Source organism: Apis mellifera, linkage group LG11, assembly GCF_003254395.2.
Source record: "Apis mellifera strain DH4 linkage group LG11, Amel_HAv3.1, whole genome shotgun sequence".
NCBI lineage: Eukaryota > Metazoa > Arthropoda > Insecta > Hymenoptera > Apidae > Apis > Apis mellifera.
In genome coordinates this window covers 6,367,728-6,386,858 of record NC_037648.1, presented here as the reverse complement: position 1 = coordinate 6,386,858, position 19,131 = coordinate 6,367,728, and the positions used below count along the sequence as shown (strand labels likewise).

At 21.6% G+C, this 19,131-nt stretch overlaps 1 protein-coding gene across 11 annotated transcripts in view; it reads left to right on the top strand.

Moving 5' to 3' along the window:
- Positions 1 to 99: 99 nt before the first annotated feature.
- LOC551883 (voltage-dependent T-type calcium channel subunit alpha-1G) overlaps positions 100 to 19,131 on the top strand; it is a 198,429-nt gene continuing 179,397 nt past the window's right edge. For 3 of the 11 annotated variants that reach the window (XM_026443552.1, XM_026443551.1, XM_026443550.1), the window contains exon 1: positions 1,067 to 1,470. In XM_026443552.1, the coding sequence (XP_026299337.1) occupies positions 1,067 to 1,470 (404 nt within the window). 11 annotated transcript variants of the gene reach the window in all.

The following is a 19,131-nucleotide window of genomic DNA, read 5'->3' as shown; positions in this document are numbered from 1 at the left end:
GCTAATTTTCTCGAAGGAGGATGCAATAGGTCGTGAAACGGATGAGCGAGGGGCGCCTAAATGGAAGGGTCGCGCATGCGTTCCATTTCGTCGACAAGGATGTTCGACGTTTTTTTCAGTCACCGGTCGACGCTGCGCCGGGCACCGTCGACGCGCACGTTCGCGAATAGTTTGATATGGGTTGTGGATCTTATAGTAATTTTCTCAGGTAGGCCAATTCGTGGTCATTAATCGCGTACGATTGAGTTTTCGTATTAGTAACGGGAAAAAATATATATACGTTTCCAGTGAAGGAACAAGCTAGGATCATTTTTAACAGGCCACGCGACATACCACGCGCCACTCACGCGCTTTGCCTTTCCATCTTGCTACCAAAAGTGTTTCTCTAGGGACGAATTTCACATATTTTACACGGCAGGTGTTTTATCCTCATTTCCTATTGTTTCTCGATATTTCCCTTATCGACATTATTATCAAAATTAAGCTTTTCCTTATCGTTATTATTCGAGAATCATATTCCACGATTAGATCGTGAACGGTAGCTTTTGCTTGATAGCAGGTGAGTCGATCTCCGTACGAGAGGGCACCCGAAGGTGAGAGAATTGCAGGTGAGAGAAACCGGGCAAGCGCATCGCGAGGTACACTATTACGCACCTGGATTTCACTGCTGTCGTTACTTCAAAGTAAAATGCGGTCAGTAGATATGCGGCAGCTTCTTCGATCCCGAGACTTTTGTAACCGAAAGTACTGTGTATGTTTCTATCGGTAGAGCATATGAAAAACATGTTCATATTGTTCGAGGTATCTGAACCGTGATAAAATAATCGAACAACTGATCGAATTTACGAGTCCTCGATGTCGTTCTTATCTGTCCACCTGGTCACATCGTTCGGAGCAGCGACGTCTATTTTGTCGCAAGCACTCAGGAATAATCTTTCCTGTGATAAATCTTTTAGTAAATCTATTCGGAAATCTCTATAGACCATCCTCGTGACAAACTGCCGCTGAACGCTTATCAAGGATTCGTCATCCTCGCGTTTGGTGGACGAAATCTAAAACGGGAAGCATGTCGTTGCATTATCCCCAAGGATATCGGTATCGTCCGGCTAGTAAAGCTGTCGGATCAGGAAATGGAGAACAAGGTTCCGACAGTGATGTTGCTGAACTCAGTGATCTCGAGGACGACGAGGATGAAGATGGGGGCGGCCAGTCGACTAATAGATGTGTTGAACAAAACGTGGAGAAAGAGGAAAAGGAGGATGAGAATGATAACGAAGATGAAGATGATGACGATGATGAGGATGATGAGGATCAAGAAGACGAAGAAGAAGATGAAAACGAAGAGGATGATGGAGTAGATGATGTGGATGGCGATGAATTACCCTATCCTGGTTTCGTGCCGGTTGCATTGCGATACCTCGATCAGAATACACGGCCGCGCAACTGGTGTCTGGCGCTCATCACTAATCCATATCCTTTTTGATCGCAATAGCACTGGCAGTCATTTAAAAACGGTGATATCATTATTTTTATTCTTCTTTTCTTTTTGAAAACTTTTACTATAATTCCAGTCAGCGAGAAATAAGTAAGTCTCATTGTACACTCTACTGTGCACTACTGTAATTTTCTCGAACGTTTAGCTACATAGCTTCGTTTAACTACGTAGCATTTATTTTTTTTTTTAGTGTGAACGCCATGGGCGAATTCTTTTTTATCGAATGTTTGTTTTTCTCTCTTTCTCTTTTCTTTTATCTATCTATATATCTATCTTTTCTCAATTTCAATCGTAAAGAATTTTTGTTACAGATATGGAGTATTTCAAGGATTTCTATGTCGTTTAGATTTATATCGAAAAACCGCTTCAATGCATGAATCTATTCAAAATAATAAAAAAAATTCAAATAAATATATGTCCTATTTGTTTTTAAGTTGTAGTGATAAAAGTAATTGAATTAATTCTATTATATACAAATGGAATTTAATATTCTTAAATTTATCATATACAGAACATATTTTGATAATTCGAAACACTTGAACAAAATTTCCAAAAAATATGAATATCTAGAGAAATAAGAAGAATAAATCAATATAATACGTCTTTGTATTCGGATGCATTTTGAACATTTTTTGTAAAGATAAATAACAGGTACAATATTAAAAAAGAAATTCGTTATTATATAACTTGAAAATATGTTTATATGAAATTTTTTATATATATATTTTCGTATATAAATTGAAGTGATTCTTCAATATGATGAAAAATCTTATATATGATTGAATTGAATTTCTTTGATTAATTTATTTCTAATTTTTGTAAATATTTATTATATATCTCTTCTCTTCTTTACTCGTTAATTTAAGTAAATACTTTAAAATTATTATCATTATATATTACATTATTATTATTATACAATTATTATAAATTATTTTATATATTATATATATCATATATATAATTATAATAGGACCTCGATTATTTTATTAATTGAATGTTTGATTATATGAACACCTATTACTCGAATGTTCAATTATCCAAATAATATCAACAGTAAAGAAAATTAAATATATGTATATATATATATATATATATATATCTATTTAATGTATGTATGTACGTTTCTATACTAATAATACTACAGTAAGTTATAGAAATTGCACTGATGTTGTCATCATCAAATAGTTTAAAAATAAACGATGTAATTAATAAAGAAATCATTAAAATATTTAAAAACGCCGAAAACAGTAAGTCAAAACAATATTTTCAATTTCTAATTTTCAGAAGTATTCATAACAATAAAACAATAAAAATAATCTTTAAATAATATGAAATATAAAAAGAAAATAATGTAACAAAACTAGTAATTTATAATTTAGTAAAAAGAATAGAAAAATTGATCAAAAAATAAAAAAAAAATTTATTGAAACATATATAATAACATATATAATAATATGTATCATAATAATGCAATAAATTGTTATATTATCTGATTTTTTTGAGATTTTACTTATAAACTTTTATTAATAATACTAGTTCATATATATATATATATATATATATATATATATATATATATAATATAAGAAGACTAATTAATAATAATTGTATAATATATTACATAAAAATTATTTTATTATATTCAATATAATTATTATTAATTATTTCTCCTATAAAATAAAATTAATATTATTATTGAAATTTTACAAAATATCAGTGTAAATAATAAACTCTAATAAATTCTCTTATATAATATTATTTTTTATTACTAATATTTAGATCGAAATTATGTATTATAATAATTGTATTGTAATAATATTAATTTGTAATAGTATTAATTGTATACTTTATTGTATTTATTGTATAATTATATTGTAATAATATTAATTTTCAATTTATTTATTTATATCAATTTATTAATTATTCGAGTGGCAACTAAAATTTAAGATTTTAACTTAGATAGAAAGAAAAAAGATTAAATTCATCTTTTAAAGATTAATGATAATTAAATATTTAAATTAAATATTTTCCAACGTAATTTAAATATTTTTGCATTTATTTATATAAATCATAAATTTTCTAAAGTTTTAAATTTTATGTAACTATATTATTATAATTGCAAAAGCAAGTTATGAAATAATTATGATACATATTTTTATTTATTATTATTTTATTCTATATATAATTATTCTATTATATTATATATTAGAATATAATATAATATTTTATTTTATTCTATATACAGTATATTATATATATTATATAGAATACATTGTATACATTTACAGATTCTTATCTCAATCTAAATAATTTTTTCTAATTATTTCTTTAACACCGTAAATGTGAATAATAGCAATTAGCAAGCAATATATTTTTTATCTATTGAATCTAAAGCATACTTGATTGATTAACTCTTGTATGAAATAAAGAAATTTATCTTATAATTTATTTCATATACAAATTCTGCTTAACTTCAAATTAAAAAATCGAATTTTTAATACATATTTATTATATATATAAATTTATAATATTAATTTATATCATATAATTTATATCATATTTATATCATAATATTAATTATAAAGATTTCTTCAATGAATATATTTATAAAATCATAAATACACTTTAATATTTACATATATTTTTAGTTTTGAGATATTTTCTTTTTTTATTTATTTTTATTTTTATCATATTTTATTTTTTTTTTTTTTTTTTTTGATTGAGAAAAAATCTTTGATGATTCAAATATAAACTAAATGCATTATATCTTATATTCTTAAATATTAATTATTGTTAATAAATTTATCTAATATAAAAATTTATCTATTATCAAAATTTATTTAATATAAGAAGTAGAATAAATTTGTTGAAAAACTATCTTTTCATAAATACATGACAATAGATATTTTAGTTTTCGAATTATTTTCTGTAAAAAAATTATTGCCTTTTTATGGATTGAAATGAGATATTTTTTATTCTTTTTCATAATAGCATAGAAATAATAAAAGAAAAATAATGAAAACGAGCAATTTGATTCCATTGACCTAAATAAAAATAAAAAGTAAACTTTTAGATAAAATGCCTTCTCATTCATAATGATTTTAATTACTTTAAAATATATCATATCATTTTGTGTAATTTTTTCTTATTCAAAGAAAAGTTGCTCAAAATAATACTCTTATAATTTTAAAATCATTGAAATCAGAGGAGTTTTTCTACATTGTGCACAAATAAATTGGATTACAAGATATTAAATTTTATGAAATCATAGTATTATCCAAATCGAACATAATTATAATATAGATATTAGTGAATTTTAAACTTATAAAATTATAAATTGTATTTTTAATAATTAATCTAATCATTTAAAAAATAAAATCGTATATATTTAAAGATGGAACAAAGTTTCAATTTATTAAACTTAATTAATTGTAATTGATATATATATAAAATAAATTTTTATCTTTTCTGGATATTTTTGTATTATTTTTAAAAAATAATTTGTTATTTTTGTACAATTTTTCGATTATTTTGATAGGAAATCTAAGTGATGAAAAAAATTAACATTTTTTCGACATATGAAAAAATATTTTAATTTTGAAATATTATTGTAACATAAAATATTGCAACGTAAATATGATTAATTAAATCATTAAATGAAAAAAAGTTTCTTTTAAGAATTTTAAAAAAATATAGTAAATAATATAATATAAATAAGTAAAATTTTAATATTTATTTTGTATTTGTATTGTATTGTTGTATTTTTGTATTGTTTTTATTGTAATTTATTTGAACTTCTTGATAGAAAATTATTAATTTAAATAAATTTAAATTAAATTATTCATTTTAAGAACATAATAATAAATAAATGTTATAAGCATAGAAATTTTTCATTTTTAGTTTCATGAAAATATATGACTAAAATTAATTTTAAAAATTGATAATATAAGTTAGAATTTATATTTTATATAATTTTTAGAGTTTCCTTATTTATTTTTGATATTTAATTATTTTTGTGAAACTTAAAATTAAAAACTGTAAATAAAAAGTGTAATATTGTAATACTAATTAATTTATTATCTTTCTGAAATAAATATTTTTAATGTGAAAAAATATTCAATTTGATTTTAAATTGAATAACTGTTTTCTATAAACAAATGAATATTTATTTCTCGATTCGAAATACATATTATATTTTCACTTGAATTTATTTATTATATAAAATATATGTAAAATAATTCGAATATTTAGATAATAAGAGATTAAATTTTTTAATTTAATTAAACAACATAATTAAAACAAAATAAATAAAAAATAAAAATAAAAATATTTAAATTTCTATTTTCTCATATTTTTATATGCTGTTTTCATATCGAAAATAATTATGAGGAAATTTTATTTAATAAATACTGGAATTACCAATTTTGTCAAAAAAGTATCAGATTTTTGTTTTAAATTATTTTAACAATTAATTGTACTTATATAAATATTTATTTATTTATATTAAAAATAATCATAATATATTTGAATTATTTATATATAATATATTTAGATAGTTTTATTGTTAGAAATCGATTATTATATTCAATAATGTTATTTAAAAATATAAATAATAATGATTAATTTAAATTAATAATAATTTTTTAATCTGAAATAATTTTAATAATTAAATATATTAAATATATATTCATACACTACAATATTATATTATTATTGATTAATAATTTGAATTCTAATAATGTTGTTTTTATTAAAATTGCACACATTTATATATTATTTGAAATAATATTTTATTTATAATTATTTTATATACTTATTTCAAATATATTTATAAAACAAATAACTAAAGATAAATATATTCAAGTTTGATAAATAAAATAAGAAAAAAAAAGTAGAAAGGCGAAGAAAAAGAAAAAAGAAATTTGTATTTACATACATATATCAATTCAAAGCCTCGGTTCGGTATGCCATGGTAGTAGGAGATAGAGTGCGAGGTCAGACTGAAGGATCGTTTTAAATAGGTCATTGATTGACCTATCCCCAGCCATGTATTCTAATATGCAATGCACGTATACCAACTACCACAGCTGATACATCTGTCTCTACATATTTCTACTTTTCTTCTTCCGCACGTTATACCTCCGCTGTCTCGTATCTATACATGTCTGTTTGTGCGCGAAATTGCAGGGTGTGCAGCACGCACGTGGTCGGCAGGCAAAGTTTAGTCAGCTAGCATCCGAGCAACAAGCGTCGCTAGAAAGATTCCCATTGTACTTGCGGACAATGGACGGCTGGAACTACTGCAAATGCGGGCCAAGCATTTCGCAATTCTCCGCCGCTTTTATCCCTCCCTCGCTTGCCCGTAGAAATTGAACAAACGTTCCCTTGTACCATTCCCTATACTTGTCTCTATATTTCTTCTTTCAACGAACGCTTATATGTCGGACAGTGTGAATTTCTTCTGACTTTGTCTACTACTTGCGATGGTCACTTCCTTCTTTTCTACTTTTCATCGGAAGTGTAGTCAATTTTCTTCAAATGACTCGAAACAGGCATTATCTCTTCATCGCAATTTCTTTTTCGTTTTTCTGATTCCAAATTTCTCATTTTTTATAAAGTGAGTTATATGAAATGAGACAAGCACAATCTGTAATCATCGAAATTAAAATTTTTAACATTTTTAATTTCTTTTAGGAAAATTTAAGATAGGGTAAGGAAACTCTAATTATTAAGATATTGTTAATAATTTGTATTTTTTCTTTTCGTTTTAATTATATATCATATATTTTTCTTGTAAAAAAAATTCTGATATAATAAATACGTAGAATATATATTATAATATATAAATATTTTTTATTTTATTCTTTATGTTTTTTTGTTTACGGAGTTACGAAATCAATAACTTAATTGAAAAAATAAAAGATGAAAATTTTAATTCATATATTTGCAATAATTTTTAAAAAAATGAAGATATTCTTTAATTCTTAGAATTCCAAGTTTTGGAAATCTATATAAAGATCTAAACGATCTAAATTACTATAATTATGATTATGAATTTTTCTAAAATTTAGCATTCTAGGTATATTAAAAAAAAAATTTATATTTAAAATATAATTTATATCAAAAGATCAATATTCAATATTTAACTATTTTTTAATATTAAAACAATTTTAATTTTATCAAAAAAAAATATTCAATTTAAAGAGAACTCAAGTTATTTTATTTGAAATTTTAATGATAAACATTACAGAAAAAGGAAATTAGTAACATCTAAGTAATAATTATAATATATTTTTAATATTTTCTTCTTTAATAGTTAATATTTATTTCTTCTTTAATATTTAATCTTCTTGAGAATTATAGAGATTGATATGAGATTGATTGAAATAATTGAAAGATTAATATATTGATTTGATGGAAAAGTTGGCTTTTGATATTTTCGATAAAATAAACATTTTTAAAATAAATAATACATTGCTATATTTATAATAAATTCATTTTATGACAATTTTATTTTATGTTCACAAAATATTTTACATGCATATGAATGTAGAAATCAATCATTCATTAAACAATTATAACAATTGAACATATATATATATATGAATGATAATATATATATATATATATATATATATATATATATATATATATAATAAAACATATCTGTTTTCATTCATTTATATTTTAAAAATAATTAAAGTTTTAAAAAGTTTTAAAAAGAACAATACAATTATCTTCTATGAAAAATAGTTTTTATGTTGTTGAAATAATAAATAAATAAATGTATTAATAAATGTTTTTTCAAATTTTGAATCACACAAAATAAATCAATTTAAAAATTTTAAAATTAAATAATAAAATCTATATGTAAATCTCTCTTTCTCTCTCTCTCTCTCTCTCTCTCTCTCTCTCTCTCTCTCTGTCTGTTTGTCTTTCTTTCTTCTTATATATATATTATATATATATATATACATATATAAATTTGTAATAATAAATCTAAATAAAAAGACTTATTAATACATTATATATTAATTTTATAATATTTATATAAAAAATTGACATTATATTTTTTATTTTTATTATAAATATTATTATTATGTTATTATTGTGGAGTAATTAATATTTAATTAGTATTTATAAAAGTTATTATTAAAAAATAATAATAATTTAATATTTAATATATTAATAAATAATTAATAAATAATTAAAAAAGATAGATATATGTAGATATTGAAATATAGAATATAGAATATTGAAATACACGAGAAAGATATTTTCTTCGGATAAACTTCTTTGTATAATCGATAAGGAAAAATCAAATTTGTCAAATTTATTTTTTTTGTGAAACAATTAAAGATTAAACAATTTTCAAATATGAATATTTATGTAAAAAAATATGTATCTAAAAAATATCTAAATAAAAATAAGAGATTTAAATATAGAATATAAATTAATATTGTAGAATATAAACATTGTAAGATATATATATATATATATATATATATATATATATATGTATATATATTTATCTTATACTTAAATAATTGATTAATGATTAATTTTCAAATAATCGATATTCAGATAATTAAATATTCTGGTGCATATGGTCATTTATATAATTTAGGCACTTATGGATAATTTGCTATTTACGACATAATGTAGTTAAAATAGCGAATATTCGCACCTGGTCCTAATTTGAAAATGTAATTAATACATAAACAATGGTAATATATTAAAATAAAATTTTAGACAATCAATACTCTAATTTAATTTATTTGTTATATAATATGTATATAAAAATAAAAAAATTTTAATAATTAAAATAATCCAATTATAAAATTTTATTCTATGTGTTATTTATTCTATATTTCGGAATGTTTTTGAATATCTATCACTAATAATATAAATTATGATGAATTTAATGAATAAAATAAAAAAAAAATAATTTAAATTTATATGTTTTCTACTACTTAAAAATTACTTAAAAACAATAAAAATTTAATTACAAAACTTGTGTAAGATAATAGTCAACAATAGAAATGTAGAAATTAAAAAAAGTTAAATTGTTTTTATCAACAATTTTGATAATTTGTCAATAATTATTATTATTATATTTATTTATATTTGTAAATAATTATTGAAAATATTGAAATATATATTATATATTTATATAAGATATATTGAAATATATCTATATATATCAAAAATATATATATTGTTTTGATTAAAAAAGAAGTCAGCGATCTAGAAAATGAGCGATTTCACGATATTTTAAATGGCAAATAATGTAGCCAAAAAGTTTTTTTTGAAAATTTAAATTAAAATTTTTTTATTTATTAATATTTAAATATTATATTATTTATATAAAATTGACTCTCTTAATTTTACATTTTATTAAATTATGTTTTTAATAAAATTTTAAACAAATTTTTAAATAACAAAATAAATATTTAATATAAAGAAATAATTAAATAATTAATTATTTAATTATTACATCAACAAATAAATATTTTGAAAAGATTTATTTATTTAATCAGAAAAAATGAAATATCTTATAATAAAGGACTGAAAATATAAAAAAAATATTCTTATAAAAGTTGTTTAATATAATTATATAATATTAATATAATAATTTTTAATTTATTATAATAATTTATAATATATGAAGATCATATAAAGATAAAAATATTAAAAATTTAATTTTTTAATGGATTAATCAATGCTTTTTGTTATTTCCTATAAAATAATATTAAATTATTTATAAAGTAAATATTAAAAAAATTAATTTAAAAGATATTTTAATTTAAATAAAAATATGTAAAAAGAAAATTTGTAAAAGCTTATTAATTAATAATAAAAGTTAATTAAAAATAATTTAATATTTTTTTTTCTGTAGGAAATAAATATAAAATTGATTTTTATACATATCCATACATATCGATTTACAGAAAAGCTACTAATATTACTAATATAATACATCTCTTTATACTAAATAAATTTTGTAAAAAATTTTCTTTTTAAAAATTTTCTTTTTAAAATTTTAATTCTTAAATATTTCATTTTTTCCAATTAAACGAAACATCATATATTATTTTCAAATAACAATTTAAAATAAATTATTTATAATGGATATTTCTCATTTTAATTTCAAATGAAATTTGTCCAACACATTTTTTCAATAAATTATTTATTTTTTTAAATTATCGATTTCAAAAAATCAATTATCAATCGTGTTAATAAACTACAAATACGTATTTATACATATTATAAACTTATAAAATAATACACGTAACTTGTAATAACTTAAAGCCCTTTGTAGAATTAAAAATTAAAAATTTTTGTAGAATTAAAGGTATACACGTGAAGCAATCCGTTTATATGTCAATCTTAAGTAGTCTGGTTTACGATGGAATTTCAACTTCATGTAATGTCATCTCGGTATAATTTCAACCCGCAAGTATAATAATATGAATTGAATGTAGCGTGAACGTCTGCTTAATCATCCCGTTACTCTACTGTCATCTGATAAATGATTCAAATGCGATATAGTTAGATTTGTGAGCGTTACTAGCATGTTTTTCGATGTTTTTAAGCTTTCTGTTGACATTATTTTCACAGATACATTCGTTTGTTCGATACAGAATTGTTCTGTACCGATCATTATTCGATCAATATGATATTCACTATTCGTTGATTGTTAAGGGGGGAAAAGTTAACAACTTTGCTACATAGAAAGGTATCGATTCTTATTTAATCAAGGAAATTAGGCTATATCCATTATAGTTATATGATGCTATTATGAACCACTATATAACGAGATCATAAATCATTAAATCATTAGGAAACGATATTGACTTCTTTTTTAAACTTTCAAAAATAGATTTGTCAAAAGATTTATTCTGACATCTGATCCTTGTTATTTTATATTTGATTGATTTTGTCGTCTATTATACTTCGCTATATTATAGTTTTATACTTGAGTTGGAAATATTGGATATACGATATATTTGTTATATAGTATTAGGTTTTCGGTTAATAATACAAAAAAAAAAAAAATTAATATAGAGATTTTTTTCATTGGATAAATTCGAATATTTTGTCATTTAAATATCTTTAGTATAATTGCACAATTATGGATGAGTTTCCAAACATTTATCGATGTGACTTTTTTATTTATAAAATAAATCGTAAAAACTGGATATTGTATAAATATTTGAAAATTGTCACCGGTAATTCATGTCCAATGTTGCATGATATCGAAGATATTTAAATAATAAAAATTTGGTAAATCTTTGAAATTATTGATAATATTTTTTTGAATCCCAACAAGAGAATTCGTATCTCGATATCTTAGTAATCGTACTCAAATCTCAATGATAAATGAATAAATATATTAATCAATTAATTTTAATTAATAATCTAATATAACTTAACCTAATTTAATTCAAATCGTTTGATTTAGACTTATCTCGCAGTTTTGGTAATGGAATTATATATTTTAATATTATTATTATAATTTAATCTAATTTAGATTATTTTTATAATCATTAATAGTAATCACGTTTAAAATATACAAAATATACAAACAAAGCAAGTTAGAAACTTAAATAATATTATCTATATGGATATACATGCAAATACTTTATACAAAGTGAAGTTTTGAATAATTCTAATTAATTTCAATTCTGTTGAATTGCGAAAAATGTCTCTAGATAAACGCATGATGTACTTAAAAATTGAAGAATTGCATCTCTATAGCTGCTATAAACTATGATTTTGAAATACAATTTCCACCGATTTTGTTCTAGTTTATATGCTAGATCTAATTAAACGAATTTGGAGGAATAATTGATTAGATAATTTCACAGATATCAGAAACGAGACCAAACAAAATGATTTACTTTGGCGTCGCAACAAGACTCGTTTTTTTCATTTCGTTGTTCGATCCCGCTGACCTGTTTTCTTCCTTCTTTTTGGCTCTGTCGTCAGGGCCAGAACTCCATTACAAACGGGTGAAAAATAATCGAATGATCGAGGCGTCAACGAGGCAATCTTCGATGGGTTGGAATACCCCGGAAGTGGCAGTCGATCGAAACAATTTGCCCGGTCGAAGCGGCCGGCTGATTGTCTATTAAGCGTTCAGCAAATGAGATTCGGAGCATCGATGAGAAACAGGTTGACACAAGTTACCGATGGATCGTTAGATAGGCGGAAGTAATCGATCATCATGTGTTTCGAGTGGTGCGTCGTTGTCTCGTTAATTCGATTTTGTACGTACTGCAAAATGAATGAATTTTCGTTTTTTTGGTCCTTCGTCTTCTCCCTTAATCTTTTCGATTCTCGATAGGGTAATATATAAAATACTTAATATATAGGGTAATATATAAAATACTTAATATATAGGGTGATATATAAAATACTTATTATAATAGTTTATGTTTTTAATATTAATTACTCATGAGATTTTATGAAATAAACATTAAAATTTCATTTTTATATTATATTAATAGTTTAAAATAGTAATAATATAATAGTAGAAAGATATTGAAATTATTATAATATCACGTGATCAATAATTAAGAGAGAGAAATATTTTAATGAATTCTACTAAGTGTAGAATTCAAAATTTGAAAATAATTAGAAGATTGATTATAATATTCGTACTGCAAATTTTTATATTTTAAAGATAATTAAATTAATAACTATTTTTCATGATAGAGAAATGGATGAGAGTTTAATTATTCTTATCTCTCTTTTTAAGAAAAAATACTGTGTGTAATGGAAAATTACGAGATCTTAACATGTTTTGAATAGAGCAATAAAAATTTTAAACGATACAAAAAAATAAAAAAAAATTTTTCATACAAATATAATTTTCATTAATATTATTTCATATTTATTGTTAAAAAATAAACTATGTAATGCGTAAATTATTATTGAATTATAATTTTTTTTCTGTATAAATAAAACTGAAAATATATTATGTTTGTAATATTTTATGTGTCAATAAAAAAAAAATTATTTATTAAAGAAATTATATAAATATAAATATATAATTATAATAAAAATATATTTATATTAATAAATCGCAAAAAATTTAATGTTATTTAAATTTATTAGGATTTATATCTTGTGAATATAAACGTACAATTTTTGAAATTATCATATAAGTTTCTTTAATCTATAGTTTATTTTTAAAAAAAAAAATCGAATAGAACAGAGTTGGGAGATTGAAATAGTTAAATTTTTTTTTCTCAGAATGAATTTGTCATCGTTGTAAATTTCCGGGTATACGATAACGTACAGTAAATTTTGTCTATATAAAATCCTCGTGTAAAATTCGAGGTGGATGTTAATTTTATTCCATGTCAACTAGATTCTACTGAGTCATTCGTTATACTTTCCGAGAGATCTCGTGTCTCGTAACTCCATTCGTGGAATTTGTCTTCGGCTCAACTTCATTGCGATACTGACTTTACAAATAAGTTGGAGAATTTCTTATTTGCATAAAAATGTAGATCCAAAAAGTTGAACGTTATCGAAATAAATTGTTATTCAAACAAAATTTCTTTTTAATTTATTATTATTTTATTATTTTATTATTTTATTTACTGAATAATATTTTATTTGAACTGTAATATGTTAATACATTATGAATTTTTATACAACTAAAATGAATTCAGATATTCAACTAATATGTAAAAAATATTATTTCAAAATATCTTAATAATATTATATAAAGGATTTCTTTCAAATTTTTCATAAATTTATCTATGTATTTAAAAAAATTAAATTGAAAAAAAATTTTCTATAAAATATTATATAATATATATATTTTTATAAAAAAATTATTCATTATTTTTTCAATTTTTAATATTATATTCAAAAGTTTTATTATTATAATTAAAAGTTTATTTAGAATATGATTAAATTTACATAATATTCAAATCATATCAAAAATAAAATTAATATTAGAAAAAAATATCTAATATATTCATTTATAAAATATATAAAATATATATAACATGAAAAATATACTTTACTTTTATATAAAAATTTATAGTCTGTTCATAAATAAATATTTCCATTATTTTATTTTATTTGATATACAAATATTTGTTAATTGATTTTATGTAAAATTTTTATTTTTTTTAGATTTTATATATGTTTTAGTTAAGAATCATAAAAATATATACATAAGCATAAATAATATATATAAGTATAAATTTTCATTAACGATTAGATATGATGATAATCATAATTTACAAAATAAACCTATTAAAAGAAAGAAACAAAATCACATTACAAGATATATTGAATTAATGAAAATCATATTAATTAAAACAATTTAAGATAAATGTTACAATTATAATATTGTATCGAAAATATAAAATAGAAAATGAGTTAATTCAAGTTTTAATAGCAATTATTTATATATTCATTATTACAATAATGAACAACAAAAAATCATTACTTTTAATATTATTATTTAAAATAACTATAGATATTCGAAAGATCAATTATTTGAAGATTTATTTCTCAAATAAAATTTTGGAATTTACGTGTATCTATCATTATTTTCGATTAAATAACTATTCAACACGTTTCGAATTTTATCGAAAATTATTCATCATTTTTATATAAATGAAAAAAATACTGGTTCGAGGTATGAAATAAATGTATGAAAGTATATATCTTTCACATTTCTCATCTATATATTTATCTCTCAATCTTGCATTCGTGTAAAACGTGATCGCGTGAAGGATGATGAATCATCGACAAGCAAAGGAAATCCTCGAAATTGTAAGAAGAACGGATGTAAAGAAAAGAAGGAAAGAGGATGAACATAAGGATGGATTTTTACGAAGATTTAGGTCTTCGGTAACCACGTTGGATCGATTTTTTACGAGGACAATGAAAGAAGTATGATTCTTCGATCGATACTCTTGACTTCCACTTCTTCGAGATTTTCTTTTCAAGATATCTCATGTCTTGATGAGAGAGATTGATAATCAATTTTCGTGAATATATTATCTTTTTAATTTTTCATTCTTGTCTTTCGAAATCGATTTTTAGTACCGTCTTTCGATCATCGCTCCCGTATTAACACTCTCGATGAATCTTCAGCTTGTTCTCTCCTGTGATCAATTGCAATAACTTCGCTTATTGATTTTGGCTCGGGTCCTTTAATTAAAATAACACGCATGCGTTGACAGGTATCGAAAATTGTCGCTTTGAATTTCAATGGAATGTATGTATAACAAAATATACGAATATATGATCAAGTTTTTAAGTGTAGATCTCGATTAGCACGAATAATAAATTCCATGAATTAATCTTATTATTCGAAATGATACTAAATGTATGTATGTAATGTAAGGCTTAAATGTAACGAAAAATTATAAAATAATTCGAATAAATTAGAAAATATATAAATAAATATTTATGTTAATAAAAAGAATTTTTTTTTTTAAATATTTTATGAGATTATATACTTATTATCATTTTAATTATATCATTTTAATTATATAGATATATATTATATATTAGATAATTATTATCATTTTAAATTTGGCAAATGGTACCATTCATTACAGTTTTTTAAATTCTGATGAAATATTGAAGAGGAAATTGAAAAAATATATGAAAAAGTATATCGTATACATTCAATCAAAAAGCACTAATTTTGATGACGTACAATATCTTATATATATTAAAAAAATTAAATGAACTGGATTATGAAATATTACATCATCTATCTTATTTTTCAAATCTTTCTGCGATGAATTTTTTTAAACATTTAAATAATTTTTAAGAGAAAGTTTTTAAAGATGAAATAATGGCTTAAAATAATTTCGATAAATTTATTATTTTTAGAACTTCAAAATATCAGGAACAAATAAAATTCAAAAAAATTTCGTTGGAAAAAATGCGTGATAATGATTTTTATTTTGATTAATAGATATAATTTAATTTTAATTATATGGTGATCATTTAATTTAATTAATAAATTCGATATATAAAAGTTGCAATTATTTTTGCATCAATCTTCTTCAAATGTAGAAATGTCTTCTTCAAATTTACAAGCTGAATGAAGTTTGACAATTTCATATTAATTAAATTTTAATTTGTGTATATTATATTAATGATAAATTACTATTATTCTATAATTCGAATTAATTCAAATATCAGATTATTTGAATTTGTATTATTCAAAATCTATTTATACTTTAAAACTCAAAAGTAGAAGAAAATGCACGTATTGAAATATAGTTTATTAGGAATTGATAAAAAAATGGAGACTGGTATGAAGAATGGTAAAATTTAAAATTAAAATGAAAAAAAAAATGAATATTGTTGGCCAGAAAAATTGTTTTATTAAAAATTTATGTTATGTTGATAGAACATACGTTGCTCTATAATTATACTGTAAAATTTACTGAGTTTATGAAATTATTTGGATTGAAAGATAAGAAGATTAATAATAGATAAGATGATAAACAGAAATAAATGTAGATGTCTCGTTGAGATATATAATATCTAAAATTTAATTAATAAAATCATTTTTATTAATTTACTTTAAATTAATTCATCGATCGATAAAAAGAAATCTTTTCATATTTGATTTTATGTTTTATCTTTTTTTTTTATCTTTTTTCATTTTTTCCATTTCTTAAAATTATATATATATATATATATACAAATTATATCTCTGTTTTTTATGTTATACGATATGTGATACGAAAATGTGTTATTTTTGTAATAAATGTTAATAAAATTATTTTTTATAACAAAATAATTTCAACAATTCTTGAATTATTCTATTTTTTGTAATAATGTTGCACATTATTATTATTGCTTAACATTTAATGGATTAAAACAGATTTATATTAAGAGATTAATAAAATATAGCATTTCCTAATACAACTTTTTTTTACAAACGATTAATTAGTATTATAATATTTATTTATCTGTACTTTGAAAGATATAAGCTTATGAATAAATTTTTGGAAATTTATTTTAAATAATTTAAATAAAGCTGTTTATAATTTGATAAGTAATATATTTCAATTGAAGTTCTTTATTTAATCAATTAAAGAATTAAAGAAATTTATAATAAAATAAATATTTGAGAAAATTTAAAAAATTTAAATTTAAATTTAAATTAAAATTTAAATTTAAAAATTGATTATTTTACTAAATAAAAAAAAATCTATTTTTATTATATAATGAAAGTTTGTTTTTGAAATAACTTTCAAAATACGTATTGAATAATCAATATAGCAATAATTTTATTAAATATGTATTAATATTAATCAGAAACAGTAATAATATAAATATTTGTTGACGTAAATTAAGAAATTATTTATTTTCATCGAAATTAAACAACAAATAACATTAACAAATATAACGAATAATTAATAAATTTATTTCATGAAATGACAAATATATTATTTAATCATAAATACATTTATTTATTTTTCATGAAATATTTGTATCATTTCAAAAATACATTATTTCTCAAATGATTTAAAAAAATAATTTTAAAATTATTTAATTCAAAAAATTTCTTAAAATTTATTTATAAATAAGAAAAATGTAGATAATATCATCACAATATTTAAATCATTCCTTTTTTTTCTATAAACGAACGGAATATTGTTAATCACAAATGATTGACATCTCTCATTTCATTGCGTGTAAAAAAAAAAAAAATAAAAAAAAAAAGAACATTTTTTAAACGAAATATCTTTTCTTTATATGATATCATCGTTGCCATTGATTCTGACACTGTTAACAAAGACAGAAGACAGGAAAAGTAAACCTTAGAACATCAATTTCGTGCCATATACTGTGCCATATATTGTATCCGAGTTATCTTCGAGCTCAATCAAAGCCTCTCGATTCGTTTATCCCTTGCGCGCATCTTATCGGGTTGCATATCTAGGGGATCACCCTAGATAAAGACACATTGGCCTGAATGTTTGCGGATGCGAAAGATAAAAGTTATCGATACTGGTGAAAGTGTTACAAATTCACTGCATTTCCCTCTTTGTGTTAACGGTTCATGAGTCTATAAAATGTCGGGATTACAGGAGGAAAGATAAAGAAGAAAATTCTTTTATCAAAGCGTTATCAATTTATCAATTTTTCATTGTGAGCCAATAGCACACGATTTATGATCGTATATCGTGTAAAGATATTATTCCGGCATGTGAATTTTTAACGAGGCTGGAATAAATTGTTGATACGAATATCGGTTGTCAACAGTTTGATTTGGAATAGAAAGAAAATGTAATCAAATAAGAATTCATGACACGTTGGGAGCACAGGAACGTGTAGTACGTGAGCGCAATAGAAAGAGTGGCCATATTTACATATTCTGCATGTTATTGTTATTGTATTTAAGAAGTTGAAATGATAGAAAAAATTAATATTTCTTTTTTGACAAGTGAATAAATTATAAGATTGGCGTACGTCAAAAATGCCATTTTTTAATAATTTTATATTTTTTATTTTTTATATTATATGTTGATATATTGAAATCGAAAATCATTAATATTAATCCTTTAAATTATGTCGTATATAATATATATATCATATATATTATGAAAATTTTTGTATATTATTTT